At 42.4% G+C, this 24,215-nt stretch overlaps 1 protein-coding gene across 3 annotated transcripts in view; it reads right to left on the reverse strand.

Moving 5' to 3' along the window:
* LOC114002884 (CD2 associated protein) overlaps positions 1-23,628 on the reverse strand; it is an 81,509-nt gene extending 57,881 nt beyond the window's left edge. For all 3 annotated transcript variants that reach the window (XM_027749272.2, XM_027749273.2, XM_039380955.1), the window contains exons 1-2: positions 23,448-23,628; positions 461-621 (exon numbers count right to left, since the gene is read on the reverse strand). In XM_027749272.2, coding sequence (XP_027605073.2) covers positions 461-621; positions 23,448-23,451 — 165 coding nt within the window. In that variant the 5' untranslated portion in view covers positions 23,452-23,628. The remainder of the gene's footprint in view (positions 1-460; positions 622-23,447) is intronic.
* Between the last annotated feature and the right edge of the window lie 587 nt (positions 23,629-24,215).

Below are 24,215 nucleotides of genomic sequence, written 5' to 3' on the forward strand. Positions count from 1 at the left end.
AAAAGAAGCAAAGCACAACATCTCCAACACTTGCATAGTTTAGATGGAAAAATATCTCCAGCTCAGCAGACTCTGAACTTCCCCACTTTTCCAACTCTCTCATGACTTAATGTCTTCTGTATGGGTAGGTTTAGGAGTTTTCATGGTCTTGTTTTTTTTAAATCAGTTCATCTCACTAAAGCAGATAACCATGGCTCCAGACAACTTAGTGCACTGCAGAATATACAGTATAAGGGCAGAAACCAAAAGAAATGCTAAAGTGAACAAGAACAGACAGCAGAACTCAAAACAAAAAAAATTTTCAAAAGCATATTAAAAAAATGTCATCACCTAAAAGGTCTTCACATCGAAAAAAAAAATCATCCCGTTACAAATACAAGCGATGTGCATTCTAACCATTTCAGTAATAATGAGCCTGATACACGATCACAGTAAGACCCAGCAAATGCAGACAACTCACCTTCACAAAATTGTCAGGGAACATGCCCCTTTTGCCATTTAACTCCCCTTCTAACCATCCTTCTTCTTCCAGTTTTTTCACATTCCTGATGATTTCCCCAGTTCGGATCGTTAACTCATCATCATGCACTGCATCATAGTCATATTCCACAATATAGTCCACTAAAAAAGAAAAAGACCCACAGTGAGTACAACCCAGTCTTGGAAATGCAACTTGAAAGTCACATATGTGCAAAAGGCAGACCTAACCCCAAATGCTAAGAACAAGTGTTTTTCCCTTACAGGAATGCTCATTTATGAATTGTAACATTCCCAACTCTTTCGGGGGGGGGGGGGAAGGGGGGGTTGGGGAACTGGACAGTTGCCTATTAGAATAAAGTAAATGCAGGAATATGACACCAGGTCATATTTTGGTGGTGGTGGGTAGGTTTTTGCTCATGTGTGGTGGAAGGAATTACTGGCAGTGGTTTCCTTCCCCCCCACCAAGTCCCAGCTGGAGATTTACCAATAATGAATCAATGCCCACAGGGCAAGTGCTTGTTACTCAGTGCACATTTGGGGCCAAGGAGGGAGGAAGGTTCAAACACTGCATGTACAGTATGTATATACGATGCTTTGTTAATTCTCATACCTGAACCTGCTGCTCTATCTGCAAAAACTGATTGCTGCACACACAGTGTTTCTGCAGGTTCGATCCAAGAAATGTAATACAGCCAGAAGGTGTGTGATTGACAACGTCATACAACTTAAACTGCACAAAGGCACCCTCCTTCAGAGTCATCCGGTTTATATGAAGTAGAATAAGCAAGTGAGCTTTAATTTTGATACAATTAATTTACTCAGAGGACCGTAGTAATGTATTTACATATTTGTCCATCTGTTGCACAAGATCCATGCGTTGCTCACTGACAGCTTAAGGCTCTTTTGGCAATAAAGACTCATTTGTTCATCAAGAAATTCTGTTCATGCCACAAACTTCCACAAACCTGCAGCAGTCAAATAATCTTCCCTCACTCAAATTCAGTCAGATATCCAGGCACTGCCAAATGTTAACACTGTTCTCACTGAAGCCTCCTCCTCTGCAGATCATAAGGAACACGCACAATGACAGGAGCACAACAGGGTTAAAAGACAGAAATCCAGAAGGGCCTTAGAAGTTTGGGGGTTTTTTTCCCCTAGTTACTCTATTCTATCAGTGCACAATAATATTCAACAATTAATTCAAAAATGAAAGAATCAACTAGGAAGAAGTATTATTTCCTTGGTATTGAACTTACAGCTGCATTAAACCAATGTATAATTCTGATCTGTGGGCAATTTTGATCAAAAGTGCAGATGCAGTGATGTTGCAATGAAGCCTTTTTTCCTCTGCTGCCTATGGATGAAGTCAGAAAACCCTTAGCGAAAAACAGAACTACATGATGGTGCCATGAATGCAAGAGAAGTTTGAACGATCTGTCTGGCAAAGTATTTTTTTAATATACCCATTAACAAAGGAATCAGTCAAATATAAACATGAAGACTTAGTTTTGCTTTCTTTCCTTTAAGGACAAATTTATTTTCTTCCTTGTGAACTGAAGGCAGCACCAGAGTTACCTACTCATGATACACTCTCTGAAACTCCTGGCACACACTTTTTTATTTTTGCCAAATGCATTCTCTAAAGTTGTTTCAAAGGATCATATTCCCCCCTTACTGCCTGCAGCAAGTAGAGTAGTTTTGTCTTGTTTCTGCATTGAGTTGTCTTTTGAGTGGCTGACATGAAATATTGCCAAATATATAGGAAATTCTGGCAGCCACAGATCATAAAGACAACAGCCATTCATCACCTACGGTGTGGAAATAAAAATGTCATCTTCCAACCAATTCGACCCAGCCATTTTGGAAACCTTCAAATGCAGAGAAACGTAAGAAATGTCCATGTCACATATTTCTCTCATGATATACTCTGTTTTGAAGCACATTAGCAGATACTATATTTCAATATACACACTACAGGATAGTTCTATAAAGTTAAACATGGAAAATGGATCAGAATAGAGTGTCAGTCATGGTAAATGCTCTCAGCATTGCAGACTGTGACTGGAACTGCCAAACACCTGGTCCTTTTTCCACAGCAGTAGTAGATAATCACACTCACACTGCATCAACACAAACCAATTCTTCTGAAAGCTTATTTATTCCCTTGGGAGAACATTCCTGTATTTGTGTTTGAAATGAACAACACACTCATTTTGGTCACCTTTGCAGGCTGTAAAACATGGACTCGGTCATGCCAACAACCAGCAGAGGCTTTGAAGAACCTCCCAATCAGCATCCACGTGTCTCTGTCTTCCAAAGATAAACAGAAGTAAAAGGACATCAGCTTTTTATGTTTAAAATTTAGGTGCTGAACCTCCTCTTTTATTTGTCAGTGATACTCCATGCCACCCTCACTCTCATGGATATGAAGAAAAATCAGATGCAAATTCTGTTGTCTCATCCGTAAAGTGGAAGGGATTGTGGGGAATGTCAAAATAGTTTTATCCCATAACTTTTTTCATATGATGGCACAGAAACAGCAAGAAGCCACACATCTCCCACATAAATACTACGTGACCCTCAAGAAGAACTCATCAGTTTTGCTTTTCAATACTGGCAAGTAGCACTAGTTGAATCATTCAGGTAATTTGGACTTCAGTGTGATGGGCAAGAAACTGTTTACTGCCAAACCAGTCCACATTAAATAAGCCTCTGAAACATCTTCAAGTATGAAGTATAATATTTACCCAAGTAAAAACAGTATCCAGTGATGACAGAAAATGTTAAGGCATAACAACAATAACTAGGAATTACATTAGTCCACAGATTGCACTTCTGAAGGCTTCAAGTAGTTCTGAATGCTTTTGAATGTTTCAAGTTCTCACTTAAAAGCTTTACTCAAGAACAGATATGCTGTGATCAGTCAGCAATAAGTGGGACTCCAACCATATAAACTGGTCAAAACTTTCAAAAACAGTCTCAACTGGTAGAACATGCAGCAGAACTCCTCAGCAACACAAAATACAAAAGCCACCTATCTTACCTCCCCTCAGTTTTTTTACACTGCTTTCTCCATTTCAAACCCAACTCAAATCAATTATCTGTATCTTATAAGTCCACGAGGTATCTTATATGTATCTTATAAGTCCACGATTTTTCATCCACATCATGAATGAAAAATAGTCTTCTCAAGCCTGAGCAGGAACATTGTGAGATTTACTGTGCTTTTCTTGCACATCCAGGAATACCAAAGCTCACCAGAGAGGGAGACAACTTTCTCCCAAGTTTTCACAGCCAGAATGGGCCATCCCAAACCACCTCCTACACCGCATGTAGAGAAGGTATCTTGACCCTACATCTCTAACACATAAGTGGCAATCTTGTTTTGGCAAGAATTCAAATATAAACATAAAGACAGCACCTGGAACATGCTTCCAACCAAGGAAAGAGGGATGGAAACAAATGAGAAGCCACATCACAGTCAGGTTGATGAGGGCATTAGAGATAATAAATTATAACAGACTAAGAACTGACAGAACAGATTTAAAAACACAAGACTACACATTCAGTGCCCTGGTAGCAGATGAGGGGCTGGAATCCGTGCAATGAAGAATCAGAGGCAATTGAGCCAGTGCCACCAAAAACAAACTGACAGAGTACAGGCCAGAGGAGTATAAAGTGGTGTGGACTGAACACTGTCCAAAATGCTCCAAGGGTTGTGATCAATGACACATGGTCCAGCTCGGGGGGACACCAGTGGTGTGTCCCAGGAGTCAATCCTGAGTCGTTCAGTACCTTTATTAATGACCTGAATGATGGGACTGATGCACCCTCGGCAAGTCTGCAGATGATACAAAGCCTGGAGGAGTGGCTGATGGACCGGATGGATATGCTGCTATTCAGAGGGACCTCAACAGGCTGAGGAAATGGACCATCAGCAACCTGAGGAAGTTCACAGGGAAATGCCAAGTCCTGTCCCTGGGGAGAATCAACCCCGTGCACCAGTACAGGCTGTGGACTGCCTGGCTGGAAAGCAGCTTGGCAGAGAAGGACCTGGTGGACACCAAGTACACAGGAGCCAGCAACACATCCTTGCAGCAAAAGAGGATCAAAAGCAGCTGGGGCTGCATTAGGAGGAGCACTGCCACAGGCCAAGGGAGGGGATCTCCCCCTCTGCTCTCTACTGGGGAGACCATCTGGAGTGCTTGGTGCTGTCCTGGGTGCCCCAATACAAGACAGAAATGAAAATAATGGTGTGAGCCCAAAGGGCCATGCAGATCATAGATGACTATGGGTCCTGAGTATCTTCATACGAGGCACAGCTGAAAGAGCCGGGAGAAAGCTCAGGGAAATCTTATTGATCAGGGTGTGGAAAAGACTGAGTGGTGCCCATTGAAAGCACAAGAGGTAATGGGATGAACAAACCACAAAAGTTCCACTTAAACACATATAAACACACTCTGTCATCTAGCCATGACAGCTTTCCAACACAATTAGGGAGCCTCCCACATGGCACTTTTTGAAGGTTCTCACCCATTTTCAGGGGCAAGGGACTGATTAAATCAGAGGAAAAAAATATTGACTGGATATCTTTGGGGGAAGGTGGTTATAGTAAGTTTTGTGGGAGCAGTCTGCTCAGCTCTTGGTTTCCACTGAGATGACAACCTCACTTACGAAATAAAACAGACCCAACACATCAAAGCCAGTCAGCCCAGTGAACAACTACAGACGTTATTCCCCACAGCAAAGATGAAAAGTGTCCTATCTAACCCCAGTGCCTCTGACAAAACAGCTCCCACTGCCAGCCAGCACAGCAACACTGCCTGCACGAGGCATTCAGTCACTGCTGGCACAGGTGGACTCTCCACTTCTCCAAAACTTACACAACTGGCTCTTCTGCCAACCACATCTCAGTGCCAAGGCAGAAGCAAGTCTCCCAACAAGCATGGCCATAACACCCATCTTCACTGATTTTAAACAAAGGAAGTCTTCAGCTACTCTGTGTCTTTCTGAAGTTGTCTATTATAGGTAACTAAGGCCCTCTGGGAGCCTTAAAAGAGAAAAACCAATAAATAAAGCAAGTAAAAGAGAAAATATACCAAAGTTCTAGCATGCCTGTGTCTTCAACAGAAATAACCCATGTCAGACACTCACCCAGCAAAGACGACAACTTCACATTCTTGGTACTTTGTTTAAGGTATTACAATACTGTCAGAATCCAGTGACCTTTCTGTAGTAGCCAAAATAAAGACACAAACCATGAAATAAAAATAAAATCCCATGAAAAACACATTTTAATAGTTTATAAAATTTTAAAAAAAGATGATTCATTGAATAACTGAAATCCTTGCATATATTGGGAAGCTTTGCTGAAACTTGCTGCAGACTGGGAGGAACAGAGTCCAACATGAAGCAGCAAGAGTTGCTGCCATGTTCCATGAAGGTCTCTTCAGGCAGGTTTTAGGTCAGTTCAGATTTAAAGTCATTTATTGGAACATGAACCCTGGAAAGTTGTGCAGCCTCCAGAAGCACCTTGGCAGCAGAACTGCAGTTATACTAGAAACTGAGCTTTTGCTTTCCCAGTTTATCATAACAGACAGTTGCTAGATGCTTAAAACTTGCTGTTGTTTCCACTTGTACATTTATCACAGAAAACCCTCAAAGTTTAGTGTCCTATAAAACCAGGGTAACAATTGTGTTATTATGTACGAGTACATACACACAGTTACAAAGGTATTTTGTTTCACAGCAAAGTTTACACTGGAGACAAAAAACCACAGAAGATACTACCTTACCCTTATAACTATCATACTTTTCTTCCAAACTGTTTCAAAATTAGGTGCTCCTTCCAACTGCTTTCCCACAGAAGTCTTCCTACAATTTGTGAGCTATAGGAATTCCAGCTGTTTTAACAGCAATACCGTAGTATATGTTTGGCCACTTAAGACACATCTTAACACTGAAAAAGTAGTTCAGGTGTTTAAATGCTGAACAATGAAAACACCTCCAGAACTGTAAACATAAGTAGTGGTTACAAGAATGTTTTCTTTCCACTCCAACACCCTGTTACCCTGACCCGAGTCACTGATGACAACCCTTATACTCAAATAAAGAGGCCTGGTGGATTCCCCGTTGCCCTTAAAACTCTAGCTGCTTCTCCCAAAACTGCATGAGTTTTGTCATCAAAGCTCTCCCGTAAGACACATGCACAAGGTGAGCACAAGGGTTTGGCAATTAAAGGCAAATCCCTCCTGGCCAAAGGCCTCCACTGCTCCTTCCTTCACACTCTGCATCTGCTCCCATGATTCCCTCTCCTGTCTACACAATGACCATAATAACCAGTTCCCCAAAGATCTAAGTATCCCTTTGGGGTACAGATGTGGGTTTGGTCTCCCTCAATCTGAGTAGGGAAGCACCTCACATTTCCCAGTACTGGGAAAACAACTCTGAGCACTGGTCCTGTGCAAAAGGGTCCTTCCCTTGTTTTCACACCTAAACAGCCATATCTGACTGAGAAGCAGGCAAGGGACTGAACCTCGAACAGATGGAAACATCCAGCATCTCCTGCTTTCCTTCTCCAAGTGCCCAGTAAAGCTACATCACCAAAAGAGAGCGGGAAACCCAAGGCTGTATTTCCAAGACATCTTAACCCAAGAATGCTGTGATCCCATGCTCTCTTCTGTGTGCATTCACATGGTCCCTACCCCCAGCTCTGCATTTAAGATTAGTAGTTATTTATATTACTGGTGAATCAGATAAAGAAAACAGCCTGAGAGAAAACTACTTAGTGTCAACTTTCTTTATCTCCCTCAGATGTCTCACTGTAGGGTCAGAGACCCAGGACTGCTTCAAACCCAACTCAGACCCACATCTACATTACTGTTACAGCACAGATGGGGAGCACATTGCTCCTGAAGGTCCAAACCACCCTCATTTATGGTGCTTCAGTTCAGTGTGGAGCAGTCTCACAGTAAATAATCTCTGGATTTTTTTTTTCCCCACTGAAACTAAACTCAAGAATACTCCTAATGTGTGTTAATCTTTAATAGGCATTACGCCCATAGGGCGAGACCAGAACTACAATGATATAAAAATGTCCAAAACTTGCGAGATGAATGTCAGGTCCCTCACACCTGAAATTCCCCCTAGGGACCCACTCATCTTGCCCCTTACCACTTGCTGCTTTGCACATAGCCAAAATCTGTCATGAAACCACATCCTAACACAATGCATAAACAATGCAAGGCCATTGGATTCCTGTCAACTGATGGCAGGGTTGCAGTTGCAAGCTGTTACAAAACTGAACAAGGAACGAGTACAATTAACTAATGAAGACCATGAATTGCACACACATTTTACAGCACAGCCTTCAGTAAGTCACTGGTTTTGAGTCACACCATACAAAAGAGCAGACATTTCCCTGTGCTGAGCCATGCAGAACCATCACATTTGTGTTCCACGTGGAGGACTTGCTAACAGCTGCATCACAAGGACTACTGAAAGCATTAACCACCACAAATAAGATGTTTTACCTTCACAGTAGCTCAGAAGGAGGTTGGGTGCCTCCTGTAAGGCCGAGGGAATGGCAGTGACACATAGCAGAGCCATTTCTACCTGTGCCTCCTCCCAGGTGAGCCACACCAGTCGTGCCAGCTCCAGTCCTGATAAACAGCTCTGTACCAAAGCAGAGCTTCCTGCTCCTGAGGCTTTGATAGCCTGTGCCAGCCAAGCAAACTCTGCTGCCACAAGGAAGGGATGTGGCAGAGGAGGTTCTCTGCAGTTTAAGAAAATGCTGACCTCATCTATTCAAATATTGACTTATGGTCTTGTTTTAAGCCAAGTGTCCTGAGCCATCAGAATTCTTTCTTTAGTTTATAATAATACGTAACACCAATGGAATTGAAATATTTTCATGCCATTCTGTGTACATTTTCTTTTAAGCATACACAATTAATTCCCAATTTGCTGTAAGCCGATTATTTCAGTTGGGGATTATTTCAAAGACAGAGAACCTAAATCTGTACAATTTATTAGTTCTGGTTGCTGGGCAAACAAACAATCCTTTCAAGCACTAAAGATGCCTCCAATACACACAAATACAGTGCTGGACCCAAGCTGATTCTACACAAAACCAGCTCAGCTCTGTCCACCCAGTTTCTGGAAGCACCACCAACACCCTGCTGTCACCCAGTGGGGACTCAGCTTCATTGCCAACAGGATTTGCTGTTTGAAGCAACTTCATGCTGAAGTGAGTATGAGCCTTCACACTCACTTCAACACATCCCCCATGTCTCAGAAGGCTCAGCAGTTTGAAGCAACATTAGATGAGTGATGGCAATCAGCCACTATGACTGCAGGTCAGGCCAAATTCCCAACAAGCAGCTTCCCACTTCCTCGGCACAAGAGCTGAGCAGTCAGAGCACCATGCCCACCTGACCCAACATCCATAGTGCTGTGCTGGGGCAGATCAGTCTACCAGCCCCAGCTCCCATTCCTCTACAAGATTAAAAAAAACCCTCCTTTAGAAGGGAATTTAATGTATCATTTTTCTGAAATACAGTCTATCTTTCTATCACAAGTCACTACCAAAAAGGTGTTGGACACGTGATGGTTTACAAGATCTGGTAAAAACTTAATAAGTACTCTCTCCAGTGCTTACAATAAGGGTATTTTAAACTGCTGTAAAGATGGCTCTTAGGAAAAAAAGAATGAAGTCAGAATAAATACACACCACGGAGAAAACCAACAATGACAACCAAGCCAAAAAAAAAGACAAAAACAACTTTGAAACATCTTGTTTAAGTCTAACAATATCCAGTATCTCATTTGGGCCTTTGTTTCCCCAAACTCCAGCATCAGTAGCCCAGCTACTGTCAGCTTCCTATTTTGATTAAACGCTGTGCACGCCAAAGGAAAAAAATTACCATTGGAAGAGGGGAAGGAACAAGCTGGAATAAAAGCTAGTTCTATTATTTTCCTGAAGTATGGGGTCCTACTACATTTTATCTTTCTAATGACAACTGAGACCTTATTTCATCCTTCCAGTACATAAAGGGGGCTTGTAAGAGAGATGGAGAGACTTTTTCCCAAGGTCTGTTGGGACAGGACAAGGGGCACTGGTTTTAAACTGAAAGAGGGGAGATTTAGATTGGACATAAGCAAGAAAGTCTATAGCGTGAGGGTGGTTAGACACTGGCACAGGTTGCCCAGAGAAGCATTGGATGTCTCATCCCTGGAAACATTTAAGGTCAGGGTGGGTGGGACTTTGAGCAACCTGGTCTAATGCAAGGTGTCCCTGCCCATGGCAGGGGGTTGGATTGGATGATCTTTAAAGGTCCCTTCCAACCCAAACCATTTTGTGATTCAGGCACAAAAATCTTTTAATGATATTTTACCTATGTGTTAAATAGGCGATACAAACAAATTAATGTATTGGTAACTGGCTTTAGCCTGTTCTCTTTCAGAGACATCCTCTGACTTTCACAGATGGCTTGAAATCCACAAGATCTCTCAGATCCCTCACTGAAGTTTCTCACAATTTCAATTTTACGTTTACAGCTGACAGGGAAGTCTGCAGAAGGTGGTCAAACTAAAATTAATTTCAGCCACCAAAAGTCCCAAAAATACCTTTTTGCTTCTGTTCCACTGACATCCCAATCATGAGCCCTCAGACAATATAATCCACAGCCAGCTCCAGGTGTTGTCAAAAGACTGTGATAAGGCGACTTGAGTAAAGTTCTTTTTTTTTCTGTCCATCCTGCAGTGACTGCTATTTTTCCTTAATCCTTCTGTAATTTGCTTTATGCTGCATTATCCAGTTCTAGCACAAACATTTTCTGCTTAAAGCAACAATCCCTCTACATACATAGTTTGGCTAAAAAAAGGGAAACAAAAAAAACCAAAAATAGCAGTCTACCCTTGAGACAGTCTAAAAAGCCAGACTTGGTTCTGTCAGCACGGAACTTGTCCATCTGAAAACCACCCTGGATCCGCCTGGCATTTCTAGATTGAGTGAGGCAATGGTGCATTCTCCAACAAATGACTCACCACGCATTTTTAATAAAAAGTTCACGTTGAATTTTACAGCCCAGTAAGGTTGAAATAATTAGGACAATGAACAACTGAAAACAGTTAAAAATGTATGCTCTTCCTCCCAAATTATTTCAACTAATGAGAAACTCATTGTATTTTAACAGCAACCATCTCAAACGGCAGCTTCCCGCGCTGGCTCAGGTACAATTAACAGGATACTTTGAGAATGAAACTAAACAGCCCAGCAGAAACCCTGCCCAGCAGCCTGCCCTGAGAGATGCAAACCACATAGGCCTCATTTTCCTACTCCGGGCTCCTGTAATTTCCTGAAGTGCATTATAGTGCTTAACACTGTGTGTGACAGAACGCGACTGAAAATTAAATGTTTGTCAATTTTCACTTCGCTAAAGCAACTCATATACCCTCCACATATACCCTCATAATTCCACAGCTGTATCCTGCAGATGATATGCCACCATTACCAGCCAGCTGGGAAAAAAAGTGTTTTAGGGATACACTCTCACTGCAGGTTTACTAAATCAACTCTAGAAGACTCATCCATCATGTCTCCTCCAGGAGGAGGAGATGTTATCAGAAATACTTGTCTTAAACTCAGTCACAAACTTAATAAATATCACAACTGGGATTTTGATTCAGCCCCTCACTTCTATGAGTGGGAATTGCCAGGCTCCTCCCTTTGCAGCAGGAGAAGACATGAAATGGGAAGTATTAGAGAAAATCTCTACCATCCACAGATATTTGATACTACTATTTGATTTATAAGGACAAAAGAGGTCAAAATGTTTTGCCTGAGAAGTGATGTTAAGCAGAAAGAGATGGTTTGTGCTACTTGTTATTTCTCTCAGTCTGAACTGACCTCATTGCAAGAAACCAGCCTGGAAATGAGAGGTGACACCTGCAGGAAAGGCAGCAAAACTCTTCACAAGCAGAAGGGGAAAGAATGCTACTAATTCACCATGCAGGAAAAACCAGGGATCTTAGAGGGCACAGAGGACTGCACCCTAAAAAAACACACCACATTTTCTGAAGTCATGACTCAGACACTGTTCCATATATAGATTTACGCCTCTTCCTCTGTTCTTTCCCTTAAGTTAATTTTATAACATCTACTTGGCAAAACATTCAAGGTGAGTCACAAAACACCAAATTACAAAAGCTGCTAAAACAAAGCCATGCCAGAAAACCTCTGAAGAACAAAAAGATCATACCGTATTTAGATTTTGCTCAAATCCAAAGCACCAAATAAGCAGTGAAAGTATGACAGGGTCAACTCCATATTTATAGTTTTTCCCTTAAAGCCTCTACTAGATAATTAGCTCACAAAAAAACCCAAACAAACAAACAAAAAAAAATATTGAAGCTGAAGACTCTGTTGCTTATCTTAGAATTTTTCTACAAAGTCATTCCCCTTAAAAAAAAAAGAAAAAAAAAGTATTTGAATTTTATAATAGCTTCCTTCCTTCAATATCAGAACCCCATGTTACTACAAAAGCTTCAGCCTCTCCTGCAGATTTTTCTCAGGATTCTCCTAGCCAAAAAGAACATCATGATCATAGCTCCAGGTTATAAATTCACGAGTTACAAAAACAAGAAAGTCTGAGAGCCTTCTGGGTTTAAACCAAAAGAAAACTCCTTTTACGCTCTGCAAAAATAGAGAAATGCTTTGACAGACAACCTACAATTTGGCACATATCTAATTCTAAATGACAATTAGTGCTTGTGCAAACATGGCAAGAATCTGGCTTTGAAATAAATTTATGGAAACTTGAAAGCATCATTCAGTGGAGCATGCACAAAGTGTTCCCTTCATCTTTAAAAACAGACATGATGCAAGAGTCTGAATGGTCCCAGATTGGGATCTTGCAAAAACGACAAAATATGCTTAGTATTAAAACAGGGACAAGTGTTTCTATCTGATTCCACACTGTCAGGACAGTCCACAGTAATTGTGGCATTAATAAAGTTAATTAACTTTTTAGTGTGGACATTTTAATCAATACAATCAACTGAACCGTTGGACTGAAAAGCACAGAAAGAAATCCTTATGCAATGGATTCTTACAAGAGCCAGTCAAAACAACAAATGCTCAAGAGAACCCTACAACCTCAATCAGATAGTTTTAAAGAAGGTTAAATCATTTCATTAGCTCAATTATGTTTTAAAAGTTCAGAGATCAATTCTGTAAATACCCACTTGTAACACGGATTTAGAAGGATTTAAACAATTTTTATTAAGATCATGACTTCAACCTGCATAACTTGCAATGCTTCTAATCACTGGAAAACAAGGTTTGAAAGGATCTCTGGAGGTTACTATTCCAACCTGATCAGTGCAAGGTTAATCTCAAAGCCAAACCAGGTTGCTCAAGGGATTGTCCAGCTAAATTTTAAAAGTCTTGAAGGGATGAAGATAAAACAGCGACCCTGGGCAGCTTTTCTGATACTCAATTCTCATAATGATTTTTCCACACTATATTCAACAGAAATTACCACTGTCCTAACTTGCAGCCATTGATTCACAACTTTCCACCATGTCTCCAAGAAGAGTCTGTAATTCTCTTCTCCAGGCTATACCAACTCCTTGCACACCACATGCACCAGCCTCCTGAGCACTCGCAGCTCTCCAGTTTGGTGGCATTCCCCCTGCATTTGAGGGGAGGAAGGAGCAAAACTGGACACAGTATTTTAGTCATGTGAATGCCTGGGAGTGGGGAACAACCACTCCCCACGACCTGCTGGCTACTATCCTGCTCAGGCCACCTGGCAGACAGTAAGGGAGTTTGTTCCTAAATGCTGGACTATGCGTTTGTCTTTTAGGAACACAAGATTTCTGTTGACCAATCCTCCCAATACTACCGCAGCACAGCAATCACCCCTCACTTCATTCACTATGGGGTTTTTTAGTACCTCATTATAATCTCAAGCACTTGAAGAAACTAGGGTTACATGATCACACCTATCTGCCTGTCCTCTTGCTTCCCTCCCAATTCTTTCACATTTGGCTAAAACATGCCAGAAGAGCAGCATCTCAAAAATAAGAGCTGTACATTTTTTTATTATTTTTTTTTTATTTTTTTGCAGAGTCAGCACTGAAGCACCCAAATCTCAGTCCTTCCCCAGGAAAAGACTTCAGGACTGCCCCAACACTCTTGCTCTTTTAACCTGATGGCTGGCTAATCACCAACTATGCAGCTTGGAAGCAGCTCCAGCATGTGCTGTGTCTTGCAGCGCTAATTGATAGTAATACGAGGATCGGCATTTGAAGAATTTGAGGAGGGAGCAGAGGACTTACAGGAGGTTATGAAAAGCTGTCTGGGGCAAGGGATACCAGTTGCTGAGGTCAGGATACAAAGCACCCAAAGCAAGTTCATAGAAAGCTAACTCTCACCTCCACTGTTCTCAACATGTTCATTTGAAGGAGTAGCTTGGAATTTAGAACCAGAGGAAATCCCCTTGAAACCTGTCCCCACAGGTTTCACAACTACAGGCAAAACCCTGGTGACTCAACCACAAACACACTCAAAAAAAAAAAAAAGTAAAATCAAGAGAAAAAAATATCAGCAGTATGACCTCAGCTTCCTTAAAAAACCAAGGTCAGGATTTACCACTTCTGTTGCTGCTCAGAACTGCAGAAGCATCACAGAGCACTGAAGAGCAGGATCCAGCACCTCTGTCTTGACAGCAAATCAGCACGGTCTCCTTGCTGCACAGAGATGGCAGGCTGTGTCTTATTCTACTGACAGCACATCTCCTGTTTCATAAACAGCTTTATTTCATCTTGTATTCACCCAGCCTGAGGCTTTCTCCTACTAGCTGTCTACAGGGCAAGTTTTCTTCTACAACCTACATATTAGAAGCCATTTACATTACAATCCATATATGTATCTTATAATTCTCTCTCCGGAAGAAAGAACCATTAAGACTGAAAGAGCAAACTCTCTTCCCACAAAATAAGCATCTAATAAGACGATGAACACACAAAAATTAGAGGAAGCAATTTTATACACTCTTAATTGTGTTTTTAGTTGACAACCACCACATGGGTAACTCGCACACAGTCCTATAGCACACGGTGCTACAAGAAATGCCTTCAAGCTCTCCTAGAGCTGCAAAGGGTGTCAGCCAAGACAATTTCCAATTCCCCTACTTCCTTGCACCACATCCTTACCCAGATATTGGTAGGCAGTAAAAGCAGTCCTTGTTATACTTACGGTTCTCATAATGTGAATGTTTTAGTGTAATGCTTTTTACTACCATTTCCACTTCACAAACACTCTTTCCCTGTGCTGAAGGACGAGGTGTATTTTCATTAACACACAGGTCCAGCAAACAAAGCACATTTGATTTTCCAGAGTAAAACAGCACAGTTCATAATAATTCATGCTTAATAAAAAGACTATATTCTGCTGTTTGCACTTTTCAGGAGGATCTGCAGTCTCCTTATTTACCATACCCACAGGATTGGTCTACAAAAGCCTTGCTCACCTCAGCAATTCCACTGCCCCACTTGCAGAACAGCACCTCATTTCACCTGGCTCCAGGACGGCACAAACTCAGCTGAACACAAAGTGTTGTTTGGGATACAGGTTTCAAACAAACAGCCCATCCCCACCCGTCAGTTGGTCACCTGAAACCCCACCGACACTCCCAGACAACTTGCAAATCCTGCTGAATTTGTCAAGCCTCTTACTAAAAACTCTGAACAAAATAATGCTCTTCACTGAACCACTTCGGAAGCAAAACAGGTGGGCTCTGCTTTTCAGGAACGATGGCTTCAATCATTTACAGAGAACAGTTTTACAGTGACTCCAACACTGTGAGGCTGAAGGAATGACCCTGCAGTCTCTCCCAACTTACTCCCATACCACTGTTCCCTCGTGCTGGTCTCACAGTTATGCTGCTCCAGGGTGTGTCAGTCCACTTTGCTGCCAAATCAGACACAGCTGGTTCTCCTCTGGTTGGATTCAATTCTGGCCAGCGCCTTAAACCAGATCACTGCATGGACACATGATCACTAAATCTGCCAAAAGGGAAGATTAAGGAACACACTGATATCTGCATTATTCAGGGGACTGACCATACCAAGAATTGATGGATCTAGCATTTCTCCTGGCAGTTCATTCTAGCAATTAATAACTTCCCCGACAGAAATATTCAGATGTCACAAAGAGTGCAAACAGCAATGTGATTTACCTTAAGTTTTAGGCAGGTTTATTCTAGTTAATCTTGCATTTCTTGGTTTATGACAGTACTAAATAAGCCAAACTCCATAAAAACATTTAAGTGACGGGAACACTGAAGTCCAGCCCAATGGCAAAAAAATCAGGATACAGTAAGGACAGAGGTATATTTTTACATACTGTGCTCAGTTGTCTTCTCCAAACATACACATTACTGAAAAAAACCAAGACCAAAATCCACAGAAATACAAAAGGTACCTCAATTACAAATTCTAGCAGTTTAGGAACTATTTTCTCTATAAAGTTACTATTAAATCAATTTTTAAAAAAGCAAGTTAGAGACACATTTTAAAAAAAACACTTGGCTGGCTTAAAATGGATGAGGGGTAAAAAAGCATTTAAAAAAATGAAGAGAAAAACATTTGAAATAATCAGTTTGTTGGATTACAAACATTTGAGAACAATTAATATAGAAGAAACTGATGAAACTTCAGTGTGGACGTAGTGCAAAGTAACTGCAGGTTAAAATGGAAAAGGAGAAACACTCTCCATTCCCTGGCTCCTGAAATACAGTCCCATCCACTCTCCTGCCCAGGAGCTCACAACTGTGCAGGCAGAGTGAGGCCATTCAGCTGACAGGATGCCAAACCTGGCTCAGGAGTTTCTTCCACACCATCCAGCTCATCAGTCACAGCCACCAGAGCCATGGCAAGCCAGAGAGAGGCAGGTACAGCTCTGGCCCTTTGTGGCAGCAGCCTGAAGTTATCTCTGAAGCACAGCCTGAAACTGCACCCACAGGAAGACTTTAGAAGGGACATTACACTCAAAGTAGCCTTAAAACAAATCCATTCATAACTCAAGATACAAGTTCAGAGTTAAGCAACATGATTCTCCTTTACTTGATGAAAACTAGCAGATTTATTTCTTCAAGCAGCAAAGATGGAGACTTTTATCCCCCAGTCCCAAAGATGCATTGAACAGAAACAACCTGAACCATTCTGACAAGTTGGCTTTTATATTTTTCCTGAAAAGCGAAACAACAATGCAATTTGGGGGGAGGGGGAACTAAAACCCAAACTAGGGGGAATTAAGGTATACTGGTATGTTACCAATAAATCCACAACTGAACTAAAGAGCTAAAACTAGAAGACAAAAAGTCTCTACCAGGCGTGACTTTGTCAACTGCTGTAACTGCTGCAGCTGACACCACTGTAAGTAGCATCCACATCCTCCTCCTCACTCCTTTTGCCACCATGAGCTTGGTCTCAGCTCTGGAGAGCCAGTCTGGCTGAAAGCTAATTCAGGAAGACAGGAAAGTTTTGGATGATCTGGTTTGTAAAAGGAAGGGAAGAGGACAATGCTCACTAGACAGAGATAAGTGAAGGGTGAGACTTTACTTCAGTGCCAGCTTACAAAGATCAAACTACGTACAGAGTCAAAACATTTGACTAGGGCTGACCACTTAGTAATTTTATCCAAGAGGTAGAAATTGATGACTTAAGAGACTTCTTTAAATGGTAAGTCAGGCAAGTTTCCAGGAACTCAGGCAAAACTGCGTTATTTAACATTAAAGTAAAAATCATTAGTAACTCCTATCCACAAAAATCTATTCACAGCACTCCAGATCCTGCTGCTGAAGAAGCAAAAATAAATGAGACTACCTAAGACTGCTTAATTCCAAAGCCATTTACATATCTCTCTAACAGTAAAAAGTATCATGTTTATGGCGATTTACTGTTAAGAAACAGTGTAAGCTTAAGCCATTTAAATAATTTAAAGTAATGCTTTATCTAGTCGTAGCAGTGAAAGTGATAAAATTAGTTTTGAGTTTCTTTAACAATAATGTCAAATGTAAACTCAGTTTACAATCACAAAGCTCTTCAGCACCAAGTGGAGAGCTCCAGCTGCAGCTCTCATGTAACACCACAGGTCATGCAAACTGCTGAAATTAAAGGAAAATGGTTCACTTTTTTCAATTATTCAAAATATTAGTTCTAATTTATTATGCTGAAAGCAATCCTGCCTAATACTGTAAGCACATTATAGGCAATATATATTTCTTTAAGAAAAGTTAACTTAACATTCTAAATGACCTCATATTATATTTTCTCCAGTGTACATCACCCCAAAAGTGGAAAGATTTAACTCATTTGGCAGACAGACACATACTATGACTTCTCCTTCAGTCTGATTCAGGACTCTGGCAGTGGCAGGTCTTAAATTTTTGTTCAAAAATATCTACAATGCATCGTTTTCTTTATTCAGGATTTCTGAAAAAGCAGTATTTCACACTGATTTTATATGAAGAAAGACAATTCTGCATGTGGCTAGAGCAGTAAAACACAATCCCACCCAAAAACATTTGTTGGCATTAGTCAAAGAAAATAAATAGTTGTGCTGGCGTCATATTATTCAAATGAACTGAAGTCTCAAGTTTATGCTAAGAAACACAGTAATTCAGGGCAAAAGGAACAGTTATTTAACACAGCAAGGGATCATTCTAGAAAAGAGGTGACTGAAAAGGCAGTTTCAGTGCTTCAGTCCCCCTTTTACCAGTGCACCAGGACAGCTACAGGCAGTGCTCACGCAGGGCTGTGCTCACATCAAGACAGAGACAGTGTTGGGGAAAACTGTTTCTTATCACCACATGTCCACGATAAGGGACAGCAAAGGCTCAGGCATTGCCTCCACAGAGAGTTGGGAATATTTTAGATAGTTAGCAAATTCACAATTCAGAGAAGAGTTAAAAAGGAACATCATGGAAAGGAAAAGTGTCAGAAAAGAAGAAGTTGAATGTAATTTAACTTCATTATAAAATAAAAGATGCCAGTTTAAAAAATATATAAAAAAAAAAACACCTACTCTAAAAGGAACAGAAGAAAAAAGCTAAACCCCTGGCATGAACCAGAGACACGTTTTAAGTGCCCAGGTGGCCATCACAGGTTGGACCAGCTGCTAGAGATCACTACCCCTGAGACCCACGAGCAAGGAATTTCACCTGATCGACTTACCCACTTCTGTCAGAATGATTTTAGTCACTTCAAGCACATACATTGCTGCTCTTTCCTAACAAATCATTTTTATCAAGCCAGGTTGGGGAGCTCCCAGAGCAGCAGTCATATGTGACAGCATCTCCAAGGAAGCAAAGCGGATGGAAGAGCAGAGCTATGACAGGCGGAGCGGGACAGACCGGGCAGCTCAGCCCCAGACAGCACAGGGTGCCCAACCACACATTTCCTGTGTTTATGCAACAAAAACCCACTAAGAGAAAAAAAACCAACCCCAAGCACAGGCAGACAACAGAGAAAGCCAGTGAAGGTAAAGAGAATTCAAGGTATAAATCCTACCTAGCTGAAACAAAAACTGTAAGGAAAACGGAAGAAACCAAGATAGCAAATATAATTATACCCCTGCATGGAGTTAAGTCTTGAATAACACATACACAGTCCTGAACAACTCTCCTCTCAACAAGCTGAAAGTGAAATAAAAATTAAAATAACCATCCAGTAAAGGTGACCATCACCTGGAACGGCTGACACGGGAGGAGTGAAGATGTAGAGAAACTTCTCAGACTGAAGCCACCAATCATCCACCATTTCTCAAAAATACTGTCAGCCAGAGTAAGCAGCAGTTTTTGAAAAAAAAAAAAACAAAACACAAAACAAACAAACAAAAACCCCAAACAGACAGAAAAAAAAACCCACACCAAAAACATACCCTCACATTGAAAGGACATATTTCCCCCCCACACACCCATTTATGTTAAACAGGGACTTCCACTGTCACAGGCAGTTGTGGTTGGCAAAACCACATTCTTCTTTGTGCCTCTTAGTCCAAGTCCCTCATGGTCCATCCCTATCTATAAAAAAGCTCTGACGAAACCACGAACACCTCTGAGAAAGCCTATAAATTACTGATTGCCAGACCATGGGGTTTTATTCAAAAAAAAAAAAAAAAAAATCAAACAAACAAACAAAAAAACAACCAAACAAAAAAAACCACAACAACAATCCAAAAAAACAAACAAGAACAACTTTCCATTTCAAACCTGCTTTCCATATCCTTTTCCTCCCTACCCACCCCACAGTCAGGACTCTCAGTGCAGCAGCTCTTCCATTCTTGGAAAAAAAACCTGAAAAGGCAAGAGTTGAGCTGACATTCTCTTGCACCTTTCAATGGGATTTCTCCTCTATCTTGACCCAAGCTCAGTATCCATCAACTCTTCCCAGTTACAGTAATTTGGTTTCCCACTAGTTTAGGCATCTCTCTTCCAGAGGTCAGCTTCACATCATCCTCCCTTACAGTTCTGTCTAGAATAAAGAAATGAAGTAAGAAAGCACTTTGCTTAACTTGGCCAGTGCAAGTACAGTTGGCCAGCACTAGGCTCATCCAGAACCCAAATACAGAAAGGTTTAACAACCTGCACTTTTGATTCTGTCATTGTACTCGTCAATAAAGAGTGATTAAAGTTCAACTGGGCATCCCATCTTACATATTTCTTGGTAAAATACCAGCAGAACTGTTCATCTATACTATCCCATTTGCTTGGGGTTGTATGGAGTATCCCATTTTTCTGGGGAGATTGCTGGGGTTTTGTGGAGTTTTTTGTTTTGTTTTTAAATCAAACAACAAACCCTGAAGGAATTTTCTAATAGGTTCTTGTAATACTACTAGTGAATACTGAAACAATCTGCCACTGTCTCCACAACAGTATGTTAAAAGCATTCAGTTCAGTCTGCTTACAAAAACCTTCTAAGATTGTTTTCTGTTGCCAACATGAAGGTGAAGAAAGCAAGAGGCTTCACGCAAGTTTAATGTTCAATGAACTTACTCTGTAGATCAAACAGATTTATACTTATTCTGTTGGCAATGAAGAAGTATGTCTGGCTTCCCAAAGTATTCCAAAATTACAAAATTGTCTGAAGATCAAATGCAGAAAAATTCAAATGTACTGACTCATGGGAACCAAAAATCAAAGCCTGTACAAATTTTTGGAAATCAAAAAGGATGGGACATGCATATAGCTAAGAAGATATTGACAAGAGTTCAGTAGATTTTAGTGTTCCACTGTGGCAATTTATCAATTGTTGCTGTAAGATTTCTTTCTTAGTTGTAAAATTATAGGATGATTGGCTGCAAAGGGACTCTAAAATTTAGCTCAACCTTCCCGTTAACATGGAAGTTATATAGTCAAACCATTTCTTAACTAAAATTAGGCCAATTACCAGTTATTGAGCCATAGAAGTAAGCAGATGTTACAATGCACCAATACACGGAACTCTACCTCTCTCCAAGTGGATATTAACCCAAGACAGCAAAAGACAATTCAAGCAAATATAGTCTTTTTCCTCTAGAACATCTGAATATATTTTTTCCCTTTAAATAATCTCCTTCTCTAGCTGTTTGTGGAGTCATATATTGAATCCACATGATTAATCTAGTACAGAAGGCAAAGAATTATAATGACAGAGCTCAAGTGTGTCAGTGGGCATTACCAGTAACTTCATATGGGCTCCTGTGTGTCACCTCTGATAACATCCTCCTCCCCATCCTTCGGGCGCCTGAGTGACACGTGCTCCTGAAACACTAATTTCCAGCTACTAAAAGAACACAAAAGAACCTGTTCCAAGGCATTCTGTACTTCTGCCCTTCTCCTTTTGGTTCCTCCAGAGTCACACTGCCTTGTTCTTACTTCTCCATACATCTCAGAAACCCCCAAGTCTGCCAAAGATACTCAACACTCCCCTCCAAGCCACCTCTCACATGCAAAATCTCTTCATCAAACTGACATAAAAGGCAAACAATCTCTTATCAAGAACCAGCTCTGCCATGACGTCAGTAATAAAATAATCAACTAATGACTTCTGAAGGTAAAATGTGAGGCCACCACTGAACCCAATGAGTGCAGGGCAAGCTACAGTTAGTTCTTTTCCGCTCTTATTTTTAGAGATATATATTCCTCCCTGCTTTTGATCACAAGAAAGCAACATTTGGAAATCTGAATAAAGGACAACACCTACAGAGAAAATCTTTTTAAAAGGCTCTAGGATTATTCCACAATCCTTTACAGAGGTTTGCCAGCGTTCTGGCAGGAATCGTTCTCTAACTGCACAGACACACAAATTGTTATGGTTAGAATAACCCACGCAATAACAATACTTGACACAGTGTGTGCACCCACTCAATTCAGTCGCCTCTGCAGCAGTAATAACATGCTCATTACTGTCATCAGAAAAGGACTGCCTTAAGAAAAGGAAACTTAAGGAAAAAATACAATATATACATTGTAAAAAAATATATATACATTAAAAAACAATGTATACATTGTTTTATACCACGCAATAATCATAAACTAGACTCAGTCCTTTCTGAAGTCTTATACAGTATTTCTAACTACAGTAATAAACGATACTAATGGTTTTAATAACCCAGACACACCATATGTAAATCCTGAGGTATTCACAAGGCAGTCTGACTTCAAAATGTTTAATTAGCACACTAAACTTTTATGCTTCAGGAACTACCATAACAAGTCACTGCAATGACCTGGACGGACACTTCTCACTTGCAAATAAGAGAACACAGCCCAAAAAGAAATCTGTGTGATTCTTTTGAATTGTCTTTGCATTGTGAGTCTTTGCATTCTTTGTGTGTGATTTTGTGTTTTTTAAGCAAGTCTTACCTATTCTGAACAATCACAAAAAGCGAGTTCTTTAGAGTTTGGTTCGTATCAGAACTTAAAACACCCATTCCGCTTTATAGCTTCAGACTTTACTTTCAGTGTGCTTTGGCCACATCAGGCTACTTTCCCCGAGATGAAAACACTGAAAGCCCATCTTCCTAATCAGTAGAAAACAAGTCAAGAGGAGCTTTCATCGCTCCAGTAACTGCACGTTTGACCTGCACACCCTCTTCAATTTTATGGGGATAAAGATGCAGATGACGAGTTATCCAAAACCCAGGTATCCTTGCGCTTAAAAAGCTTAAATCCCGCTCTAAACCAGCACATTTGCACACAGCAGCATAAGCACACACTGTCACACGTACCCCTCCAGAGCACATGGAGATAATGTTACACAGGACGGAGAGCAAGGGGTGCGACAGGAGTGGAGATATCAAAGACAAACAAAATGGTCAGTGGACCTTTTTGAACATCAGTGGGGGCACTGCCTCTAAGGAAGGAGAGCTCTGCGGAGCGGTGTTTAAGTCACTCATTCATACCTCTCCACGCCGACGCTCTCCCATTAAAAACCAGACCCAGCACAACCGACTGCTTCCAGTGTAAACCTGAACCCGCGCATCACAGCACAGGAACTCTCCTGGTCGCTGTGCACTCGCTCTCTTTAAGCCAACACCTCGGTGAAGAAACGGGTGAAGGTGCAGCTCAAACTAAAGCCGAGTAGGGGGAAAAAAAGAAAAAAGCGAAAGGAGGGCTGGACGTAACCACAGAAACTTTTATTCTGCAACTAGCACGGGGTCAGTGTTCGCTGTTACTCCTCGCTCTCCCCACCGAAACCCAGGGAACCCGCAGCCCCCGGGGACCTTCCGGACCGGCCTCTGCCTGGAGCGATCGCTCACCGAGCACCTGCGGGCACCTGCCGGCCCCGCAGCTCCTCCACCGGCCCCCGCCCCGGGGCACACCGGGGGCCGCCCCGGGCCCCGCGCCCTCCCCTCACCCCAAGCTCTCCCCCAGGGGGGGCGGGAGGAGGGGTCCGGTCCCGCCGCGCTCACTCACCCATGCTGCGCCCGCCCGCCCGGGCTCGGCGGAGCGGCTCCGCGTCCCACCGACGCGCTCAAGCCGGGCACGGCGGCTCCATCCGCGGGCGCTGCGGGCGTGGAAGGGGCGGCTCCGAGCCGCGAGCGGCCCGGGTCAGAGGGGCTGCGCGCCCGTCCCGTCGCTCCCACCGCCGCCTCAGCCGCGCTCGGGCAGCGCCAGCGCCGGCCCCGGTCCCGCCCCCGCCCCGCCCGCGGCGGGGGGCGCCAAGTCCCGCGAGAGCCGCGCGCCGCCCCCGCCCCCACGCCGTTGCCAGGCGGGGGTGACGTCACCGTCGCGGCCCCGCCCCCGCGCGGGGAGGTGGCACCGCCCCCGTCATCGGCCCCCCCCAGCCCCGTCGGCAGGGCGGTGTTCTCAGGCGTCATGTCCCCGTCATCACCCTCCTCACAGCCCCTCCTCAGCCCATCACATGCCACTCACATCCCCCTCATAACCCCCTCACAGCCCGTCATCACACCCCTCACATTTCCCTCATAACCCCTCACAGCCCCTCATCACACCCCTCACATTCTCCTCACAGCCCCCTCATCACTCTCTTCACAGGCCCCCCTCACACTCCCTCACATCCCCCTCACACCTCCCAGAGCCCTCACAGAATCACAGAATGGTTCAGGTCAGAAGAGACCACAGTGGGTCATCTGGTGCAACCTCCCTTCTCAAGCAGGGTCATCCCAGAGCACTTGGCACAAAATTGCGTCCAGGTGTTTCTGGAGTATCTCCAGTGAGGGA

The sequence above is a fragment of the Pipra filicauda genome, unplaced genomic scaffold (assembly GCF_003945595.2).
Source record: "Pipra filicauda isolate LSUMZ 115617 unplaced genomic scaffold, ASM394559v2 scaffold209_size2725305_pilon, whole genome shotgun sequence".
Lineage (NCBI taxonomy): Eukaryota > Metazoa > Chordata > Aves > Passeriformes > Pipridae > Pipra > Pipra filicauda.